At 39.5% G+C, this 11236-nt stretch overlaps 1 protein-coding gene across 1 annotated transcript; it reads left to right on the top strand.

The window, feature by feature from the left end:
• The first annotated feature begins 9617 nt into the window (after nucleotides 1-9617).
• On the top strand, nucleotides 9618-10556 carry LOC130041428 (olfactory receptor 10V1-like). The gene has a single exon (XM_056133591.1). It carries the CDS (start codon nucleotides 9618-9620, stop codon nucleotides 10554-10556), a length of 939 nt encoding a protein of 312 aa, XP_055989566.1.
• The last annotated feature ends 680 nt before the right edge of the window (nucleotides 10557-11236 follow it).

The following is an 11236-nucleotide window of genomic DNA, read 5'->3' as shown; positions in this document are numbered from 1 at the left end:
TGATCTTGACAAGAAGTCCACTATTAGTAGCATAAAACTAATAATTTACAGTGCACATGGCAGGTCTTGGAGAATATTTGATATAAATATATATATTTGGTATCCAATATAGATCTATATTAGATACGAGCACGAGCATCTGACACTGATCGACATGGTTTTGACAAATAAGTACTTTATTCTCCTCACTTCTACTGGTCTTTTTTGTAAATGATCTTTATGTACCAAAGTCCCCATGGTTAAAGATACGTGATTTTCATCTGATAAGGGGTTAATTTCAAGGATATACAAAATACTGGTTCAACTCCACAAAAAGAAAACATTCAACCCCATCAAAAAATGGGGAGATGAAATGAATAGAAACTTTGACAAAGAAGAAATCTGAATGGCTAAAAGACACATGAGAAAATGTTCCACATCATTAATCATCAGGGAGATGCAGATCAAAACCACAATGAGATATCACTTCACACCACAGAGACTGGCCCATATCCACAAGAACAAAAGCAACCGGTGCTGGCGCAGATGTGGTGAGAAAGGGACACTCCTTCACTGTTGGTGGGAATGCCGACTGGTTCAGCCCTTTTGGAAAACAGTATGGATGATTCTCAAAAACTTAGAAATTGAGCTCCCATTTGACCCAGCAATACCACTCCTGGGAATATATCCCAGAGAGGCAAAAAAGTATAGCCGAAGTGACATCTGCAATTGTCTGTTTATTGCAGCACTCTTTACAATAGCCAGAATCTGGAAAAAACCTGAGTGCCCGAGAACAGGTTAAAGAAACTTTGGTACATTTACACAAAGGAGTACTATGTAGCTGTTAGAAAAGACGAAGTCATGAAATTTACATACAAGTGGTACTGCATGGAAAGTATCATGTTAAGCGAAATGACTCAGAAAGAAAGGGATAGACATAGAAAGATTGCATTCATCTGGGAAACATAAAGTAACAAAATAGGAAACTAACACCCAAGAATGGCAGAGATTAGTACCAGGAATTTTACTCAATGACCTGGAGGCCAACCACACCTGTTAGGGGAAAAGAGAGCTCAGAAAGAGAAGGGAACACCAAATAAAGGGTGTTGGGAGGATCCTCCCAGAATGGGAGAAGCAAGCTGAAAGTAGACTATCAACCAAACATGATTGCCACTCAATGCCTCTTTTGCAAACCACTGCACTCAAAAGGAGAGAGAGGGAAATGCCCTGCCACAGAGACAGGGTAGGATGGGGGCTGGGGGGTGGAAGGGATACTGGGATCCGTGGTGGTGGGAAATGCGCACTGGTGGAGGGTTGGGTTGGGTGTTTGATCATTGTATGGTTGAAACCCAAGCACAAAAATGTGTAAGTCTGCAACTGTACCTCATGATGTCTCACTATTAAAAAAATAAATTAATAAATTAAAAAAATAAAGGTACGTAATTTGCTTTAATTAGTTACCCTGAAATAGTTCTAGTGACATAAAGTAAAACTATTGGATATGGTGTAAAACTATTGGATATAGTTTGGTGTAAGATAGATCACACCAAACCCTTGAGATCAAATGCTTCTTTCTTGTATGGAAAGTAAAACAGGGGCTGGAGAAATATTACAGAAAGTAGAGCTCTTGATTTGTATGCAGTTGGCCCTGGTTTGAAACCCAGCACTGCAGACGGTCCCCCAAGAACCACTAGAAACCCCTCTAGGATTGCTATCTGAGCACACAGCCAGGAATAAATAACCTGTCAGCCAGGCATGACTTCAACTCAACCTAAAAGAAAAAAGAAAAGAAAACTGCTTGATCTTTTTTCCTTTGCTTTCTAGTATGGAATATATTATATGGAAACAGTGCTAGTTTTATTGCCATATAAATTTATGGTATATAAATTAATAGTATATAAATTTATAGTATATTATAGTATAGTCTTATTATCTCATTCTTACTTAGGACAACCTGGCAGGTTACTGAATGTTACCTGCCCACACGGCAGAGTCTGGCAAACTCCCCGTGGTGTGCCCAATATGCCAAATACCAGTAACAATGATGGGTCTCATTCTCCTAATCCTGAAAGAGCCTTAAATATGGCACTTTTTAAAATCTCAGGACTAGGACAGAGGAGACGTTACTAGGGCCTGCTCAAGGCAATCGACGAACAACAGGATGATCGTGATCGTGATATATATTTGGTATATATGTGGATTATATATATTTATATCAAGAAAATATATGAAAAATATATATTTGGTGGGCTTGAGCAATAGCACAGCAGGTAGGGCATTTGCCTTGCACGTGGACAACCCAGGTTTGATTCCTCAGTCCCTCTTGGAGAGCCCGGCAAGCTACCGAGAGTATCCTACCTGCACGTCAGAGCCTGGCAAGCTTCCCGTCGATATGCCAAAAACAGTAACAACAAATCCCACAATGGAGATGTTACTGGTGCCCGCTTGAGCAAATTGATGAACAATGGGAGGACAGTGCTATACAGTGCTATATATTTGGTATATATAAATATGTGTATATTTGGTATGTGTATATGTATATACATATAAAATGCCCAATAACATGAGACTTAATTGTGATAGGTCTTGCATTAGGTGATCAGAACAATAATAAATGATATGGTACAATATCTAGTTGAATTTCTTTTGTTGAAATTGAATTTGTTGAAATTGAAAATTGAATTTGAAAATCTTCTTGAGGATGTGTGCTATAAGCTAGAATATGGAATCATGTAACAGAAACAATAAATATTAAAAATAATAGTTAGGGTGGTCACAAAGGCACACTAAACATGGAGCAGAAAGAGTTTTCCTTCTTGGAGGAGCCTAGTATTGTGTGTGTGACAGAATATGGTCTTATGTCTTTGGAGGCGGTATTGGGGTCACTCAAGATTCAATGACAGAAAATTCAAAATTACTGAAGGTATAAATACAAGATTGAAAGACATGGAGTTTCTTTTTTTATTTTAATTTTTATTAGTGAAACACCATGGGGTACAGTTGTAGACTCACAAATTTTTGTGCTTCGGTTTCAATTATACAATGATCGAGTACCCATTCCTCCACCAGTGCCCATTTTCCACCAACACGGGTCCCAGTATCCCTCCCACCCCCCATCCCCCCATCCCACCCTACCTCTGTGGCAGGGCATTCCCTTTAGTTCTCTCTCTCCTTTTGGGTGCTGTGGCTTGCAAAAGAGGCATTGAGTGGCAATCATATTTGGTCTATAGTCTGCTTTCAGCGTGCGTCTCCCATCCTGGGAGGATCCTCCCAAGACTCTTTATTTGGTGCTCCCTTCTCTATCTGAGCTGCCTTTTCCCCTAGCATGTGTGTCTGGCCTCAAAGCCATGGAGTTAACCTCCTGGTACTTATCTCAGCTATTCTTGGGTGTTAGTCTCCTATTTTGTTACTTTATGTTCCCCAGATGAATGCAATCTTTCTAAGATATGGAGTTTCTTAATCTCACTTTCAAGTAGCAAGGACAGAATAAACAACAGCTAAAACTCAAAAGTTTTGTCATTTTTATCCCACTGAGAAGACCCCAAAGGAGTGAACTGAAGGTGAGGAGTTCCAATATACTCATTAGTACATTGGATGAAGAAACAAAAGACAAGTTTTGAAGGATTCTGAGCATTTGGTTAGGTGTATATAATTAGCATAATTAGCATATACTTGGATAAATTAGAAGAATATATTTTGCTAAATGAACTCAAATGTGGACTGCAAAAATATTGCCAATAATTAAGATGTAGCTAAGTTTAGTAGTAATTATGACAGTTTAGAATGTCATGTCCCCAAACAATTGCTGATTGTGGCTTGCGTTTAAAACATTGACCTACAGGGGATGGTCAAGTTAAAGACTAAGTTAGCCTCTTGGGGCTTCATTGAAACAAAGCAAGCAGGGAATTCTCCAGAAATGAAATGAGAAGGACTGAATTGAGAGGGAAGTCATAATTGTGTCTCTGCAAGTTCACAAGTCCCACTTTTTCCCCTGGAGAAGTGGGATCAGGAAAGGCTGAACAGTATGTTGACTTTCCTCAGTGCAGGTGGTTTCTTTGTGGTCAAAACTCCCTATTTCCCCAGATATTAAGAAGCAGATTCCACTTTGGGCTCAGGAAAGGATGTGACCCTCAGTGTCTCCAGATAGAAGGTAAGGTGAGTAAGGAGGTTATGAAGAAAAGTCTATGGTGTTGTGTGGTATCTAGACCCTTGGGAATGAATCAATAGACATAACCAACAGTGGGGTTTCCTGATATTTCTTGAGTTTCCTTGTGTGGAGTCAAAGTTGAATTAAATTAGTCTTAACATTTGGGAGGTAATGAAGTGGTATTATTTATGCCTCATATACCAACAAGAAAATCTTCAAGACAGACACTGGGGTGTTGAGGGTAAGAGAAGGATATGGGTCCTTCTGTCACATCTATTATAGGATGAGTGCGTGCTTTGTTTGAAAATCTGGAAAATTGGGGCTGGAGAGATAGCACAGCGGGTAGGGCATTTGCCCTGCACGCGACCAACCCGGGTTCGATTCCCAGCATCCCATATGGTCCCCTGAGCACCGCCAGGAGTAACTCCTGAGTGCAGAGCCAAGAGTAACCCCCGTGCATCGCCAGGAGTGACCCAAAAAGAAAAAAAAATCTGGAAAATATAGTACAATATATTCAATTACCAAGTTAAATGCCACTGCATAGTTGATAGTAGTAGTTGTATATATACTGGTTCAAGTGAGTGAATGTATTATAAAATCTTTTACCCACTCTAAGGAAAGATAGTACAGAAATAGCAATATCTTTATTAAAAAATTTTAGTTTTTATGTGAACATTTTCTAAGTCTTTGGAGGTAATATTGGGGTCACTTAAGATTCAATGATAGAGAATTCAACATTACTGAAGGTATAAATCCAAGGTTGAAGAGACATGGAGTTTCTTGATCTCACTTTTAAGTAGCAAGGACAGAATAAGAATAGCTAAAATACACAGTTTTGTCATTTTTTTATACCACTGAGAAGACCCCAAAGGAGTGAACTGAAGGTGGGGAGTGGGAAATTTTCCAACTTATTAATCAGTGCCTTGGATGAAGAAATAAAAGGCAAGAGCAAGGTTTTATTTTTTTAAATATGGTCATGCTATAAATGTCCCTAAATAAAAATGTCTTAGAGTAAAACACCACTATAATGAGGTCAAAAGTATTTTACTATATGAAATGTAAAGTTATTTAATAGCACAGTGGTAGGGCGTTCGCCTTACAAGCGGCCAACACGGCCAACCCGAGTTCGATTCCTCCGCCCCTCTCGGAGAGCCCGGCAAGCTACCGAGAGTATTCGATATGCCAGACACAGTAACAACAAAGTCTCCAATGGAGACGTTACTGGGCCCGCTCAAGCAAATCGACGATCAACGGGAGGGCCTTTATCTAGGGAGATACTGAAACTGAGGAATTATAATTTAATGAATAAAAAAGTTACCTTTGGACTTACTAACAGCTAAATAAAAGGGTAACATGAGTCATGTTGTTCCCATGGTAAAGTAGGATGGCATGAATCAGTTTATTTAAAAAGTAACATGTATGTCTGATCAAGGATGTGGAGAAACACTTGAAGAACTCAGATGATTATCTAAAGGATATTTAAAAATCCTTTCTATTAAAGAATTAATGCACGAATTAATCCTTTATTCTATCATCCTTGATATTAATATATTAATCCTTTATATTAAAATGTGATCCTTCCCCATGGCTTTACTATAGTTTAAAATAATTACACAAAAATTCTAAACAGATCATATTATTTAAAAAAATTTTTTTTAGAAAATTTAATGATGCTCAAAAGAAAATTTTGAGAGCTGTTTAGGGTTGTTGGCTTGAGGAATATTGCTTTTCTGAATTATGATCTAATGCACAGTTGTAACTTTGGGAGATATGCTTAGTAGATTTGTAGAGGTCAGTGGGAAATAATTGTCTCTTGGAACAAAGGATTGTTACTTTCTGTAAGATCTCAGTGGGCTCAAATGATGGTCTAAATCTTAAGGGTTGACTTTACAAAGAGATCAAAGCAAAACAATTAAGAAATTGAGAGGGATACAGTGAAGAGAGGAAAGGAGGGCTGAGGAGATAATGTAAAGGGCTGGAGCTTCGGATGCTAAAGGCTCAACTAGATCTCCAGATCCTCTTTAATGTAGAAGTTTTTTAAGTGCCCATGGGTGTAGCCAAACCAGGTAGGGTGGTACTTGGTTCTGTTTTACTTCAGTGTGCAAATTAATCTTTTCCCCTTATGTGTCATTGATTATTACTGTTTATAGACAGTGGGAAAAAGCTCATGTATACAAAGTTGCTGAGGTGAGAAACTATGTACCTGAAAATGACACAATATTGTAAACCTGTTTTACTTTACTTTTTTGTTTACTTTTTTTTGGGCCACAGCCGGTGGTGCTCAGAGCTCACTCCTGAATCTGCACTCAGGGATCATTTCTGGTATCCTCAGGGAACCAAGCAGTGCCCTGGGGATCTAACTCTGGTCAGATTAGATCTTACCTACTGTACTATTGCTCCAGCTTTTAATTTTAAATATTACATGGAAAAAAATGGATAGACTAAAAGGAAATGATGCATTTTTATCTTAAATTTTAAAAATACATCTAATAGTTTCTATTTAGACTTTCTCTATGTCTTGAGAACAGGGTTTAGCATTTAAGGTCATTTTCAGAGGAGTGACAGGTTGAAAGGAACCTGTAAAGATATTGAATTTTCGTGGCTGAGCAATGGTGGGAAGTTGTTTTCACATCTGAATATCAAATGAGGGAACAGTGTTGCTATAACTCAACTAAACCCAAAGTCTTGAGAGATAGGCCAGTTTTGCCAGAGTATGGATAGATCCATCGTGGTAGAGGAATTAGAAGTTTGTGGTGGTGGTATGTGTATGTGTATGATAAACATCCTTTCTCTACATTTTATGTAGTTTTCATTTTATGGCAAGTACTTTCCATGAGAAAAATCCATAATATGCTACCATGTGGGAGCAATGCTGTTTATTTATTTATTTATTTATTTATTTTTAACTACACAACTTCCCATGAGAGAGAAGTATGGAAAGCAAATTGGTACATGCAGAAAGTAATCATAATCATTTGTGAGTCACCTAGAGGAAAAGTAGCCCCTGGAAGAAAAAGCAAAATGCAGTGTCCAGAGAGACAGGAAGAAGAGCTGGTTAGAAAAATATCATGTAGTCTTATGAGAGGAAGATTTAAAAGAAAAAGTAGTTAGCATCCTCAAATGAAACACAGATTAGATGGAAAGTAGCTACTGAAAAAAGCAATTTAGAATTAATTGGCAAGCTTCACTAAGGTGGTTTCAGGTCATTTATAAGTGACATAGGAATATGATAGAGAGTCTTGGGGCACTTTGGTGTGGTTGAAAGTGTTGTACATCAAAAGGTGATGGGAGTGATGGAGGCTTGAAAGTAACACTAGTGTTATCATGTCATGTAAACTAAAGGAAAGTAGTTTCAGGGAAGCAGGGAGATTAGATGATTTTATCTGTGCTACCACATTGTCACCCTATGTCCCCAACCAGGGCTGTCAGATATGGCCCTGCAGGTACCTGAGCACCCCTTCATTCTCAGCCCAAGCATTTATTCAGCCATCAGCTTGGCTGAAAATCACCAGGGGTGGCCCTTGGGCCCCCTAGGAAATGTTTGGCGAGGCCCTCCAAAAGATAATAATTAAGTTAGGGAGTATGATGGAAATCAGGCTATCTGTGTTAAGAAAGAAGAATGCATGGTGGCAATGGAGAGGTGACAGGAGGATTATATAAAATTAAGGAAAGTTGCTCTTACAGAGCACATTAAGTCACTATGAAGCAACGAGAGGTAGACATTGGGGAGAGGGAATAATTTGTAGAGCAATATTCCCTTGGCATGGAAGGACTGATGGCATTAGTTTTAAGGAGAGAGGATACTTATTTAGAGGCACATGGGAACACATACAGAGGTGGAGTATGCTAATTGCTCCAGAACTATGAGCGAGACCAGGATGAATTGCCTTCAGGTGACTTTTATAATTTTTCTCTGAAGTCAGAGGCTGTGACATGACTGTCATTGTGAGAGGAGATTGCAGAAGAGAGAGCTTGAAAAACAAGGTAAATTAATTTTGGTGTGTTCCAGAAGGAAGAGTTGACAAAGAGGATTGGGGACATGAGTAGGGTTGATAAGGTCATTCTATCTCTGTTGTGTCACCAGTCAGCAGAATTTGTGATGTTTTCAGTGATGTATCACCTGGAATAGAAATGCTGGATATTATAGAAGATTGACAAGGTTGACAAGGTCAAGGCTCCAAGAGATGGGTCATAGATTTTAGTAGAGTGGGGGGCAAGGTACTAAAGGCCAAAGGAGAGAGGCTGGAGAAATAGCATAGCAGGTAGGGTGTTTTCCTTATACGCGACCAACCCAGGTTCGATTCCCAGCATCCCATATGGTCTCCCCCAAGCACCACCAGGAGTAATTCCTGAGTGCATGAGCCAGGAGTAAACCTTGTGCAATGCTGGGTGTGACCCAAAAAGGAAAAATATAAAGGCCAAAGGAGGTTTATTTGGGGGTATTGGTGGTATCAAAAAGGTCTTTAAAAGATGAATGCTCATTAATGATTATTATTGTTTATGGAACACTCTTTAGGAGCCAGGTTATTTACTTCTCAGTCCCATCTTGAGTGTTATTTCTTTTTGTTGTCTATAGAGGTGAAGGAATTGAAGCAGAAAGCCTCAGCAAGTTCTCAAGGTCATCCAATTCTTCAAAGTCAATAAGTATTAGAACCTGAAAAGTCTTATACCAGGATCACTCTTGATAACCAGGCAAAGGGTAATGGAAATAGAAAAATTTGTATGCCGGAAACACATTTTATTTATTTATTTATTTAATGTGTTTTTGAAAAACTTATTTCAAGATTTCAAGGCTTATTTGAACACCAACTTCTAGAGCTTTGTTATTCACAATTTCTGAAGATAAAGTAGTACAAAAGTCTTTGACAGATTAATGGAAAAATAAAATGTGGTATTTACACACTAAGCACTGTTATTCATCTCTTAAAAAATGTGACATTCTGAGTTTTCTACCACATGAATGAACCTGAAAGCATTGTGTTTAGTGAGGTAAGTCAAACTCAGGAGAACAAATATTGATTCATTCCACTTATATGATATACCTAGAATAGAAAATTCCTAAAGACAGCTGAATAGATCTCTATAGAGGCTGCGAAGGGAGAATAAGATGGGATTATTGATTAATAAGAAAAGACTTTTTGTTGGGGATGGCATAAAGTTCTTGTGGATAGAGTAGTGTGATGGTTCCATAACATTTTGAAAGTCTTTAATATCTCATATTATAAACTTGTACAAAATTATAAATATTATATAACATGCATTTTACAAGAATTTGAAACATTGGTTAGTGGTGAACTATTTTTGATAATAGACAAGGTGTTGAAGTGAATCTCTAAATTTAGACTAAAGGTCACAAAGGTGGGAGTTGAGGAGACAAAGGAAGGCTGAGTCAGGAGTTGCACGGGTCACAGAGTGGAGCTCTGTGTCCTGACACTTATCTATCCCCAGGCGCCAGCAATTGTGTCATTAGCAGACCCCACACATTGAGCACATGGAGGAAGCAAACCAAACAGGGATGATTCTCTTCCATTTCCGCCCCTTCTCCAAACTCCCTGAGGTGCAGATGCTGATTTTTGTGACGTTCCTACTCATGTACCTGGTCAGCGTGAGCGGCAACTTCTCCATTACTCTCATCATCTGGATCAACCGCTCTCTCCACACCCCCATGTACTTCTTTCTGGGCAACTTGGCAGCGCTGGAGATCTGCTACTCTTCCACCATTGCCCCTCTGACTCTGGCCAGCGTGTTGTCCACAGAACGGACTCTCATCTCCCTGGCTGGCTGTGGCACCCAGATGTTCTTCTTCATCTTCTTGGGCAGTGCTGACTGCATTCTGCTGGCTGTCATGGCCTATGACAGGTTTGTGGCCATCTGCCACCCTTTGCATTACACTCTCATGATGAACTGGCGACTGTGTGTCCAAATGTCCCTGGGATCTCTGTTGCTTGGTTTCATCTTGGCCATGCAGTTGACTGTGCTTATCTTCCAACTCCCCTTCTGCAGTAGCAAAGAAATCAGTCTGTTCTATTGTGATGTGCTCCCTGTTATGAGAATGGCCTGTGCAGACACGCGAGTCCATGAAGCCACTCTGTTTGTGGTCAGTATCATTGTCCTCACCATCCCCTTCCTGCTCATCACTCTCTCCTATGTTTTCATTGTGGCTGCCATCCTGAAGATCAACTCAGCAGAGGGGAGACACAAGGCCTTCTCCACCTGCTCCTCCCACTTGACTGTAGTCCTCCTGCAGTATGGATGTGGAAGCCTCATTTACCTGTGCCCCAGCTCTAGCTACTCTCCTGAGAGGGGCCAGATAGTGTCTGTGGTTTACACCTTCATCACTCCTGTGCTAAACCCCTTGATCTACAGCATGAGGAACAGAGAACTTAAGGATGCTCTGAAAAAAGAAATAATGATGATTTTTTGGACCTAAACATGATGATTATTGCCCTGAATGTTCCTCTTCTACCTATCTGAGTAAAGATACATGGAGAAAGAAGACTTGAGGACTGATGGTTATTGGTTTGGGGTAGATTTTTCTGTTTGGGCAGGTTATGTTTGAAAATCCATTTTTCTCTTCTTGACTTCACGTTCCATACATCTTTGTATTTTTAAAAAATTTTTTGGACAGCACTCAGCTTTGCTCAGTGTCCACTTCAGGTTTGGACCTTGGGGACTCCTCCCAGTGAAGCTTGGGGAACCGTAGGGTAGCAGGAATTGAAACTAGGACATTCCTGTACAGGGTATGTGCTCCTTGTTGGGCTATCTGTTCTGCCCTCAGTTTCCTCATTTCTATGCTGAAGATCGAAATGCCCATTAGACCTACGTTCATCATGGTTTTGAGGACCAAAAAATCCATATCAACAAAAGTATTTTGGATCTTTAAAGGATATTCAGATTTGAAAGTCATTATGCAGTCTTCGTTACTGGGGCCTGCTCGAGGCAATCGACGAATAACAGGATGATGAAATGAAATGAAATGCAGTCTTCATCATCATACATGGAGAGTCTGTGCTCTACTTATATCTTCTCTCCAGATGTTTTTTCAGGTTTTTATTAGAGTCAAACTGCACATGTGCAGGGACAGAGCCAAGATTAAGATGCAAAGAAGGA

The sequence above is a fragment of the Sorex fumeus genome, unplaced genomic scaffold (assembly GCF_029834395.1).
Source record: "Sorex fumeus unplaced genomic scaffold, SorFum_2.1 ptg000007l, whole genome shotgun sequence".
Taxonomy (NCBI): Eukaryota; Metazoa; Chordata; class Mammalia; order Eulipotyphla; family Soricidae; genus Sorex; species Sorex fumeus.
This window is presented reverse-complemented; position numbering and strand designations above follow the sequence as displayed.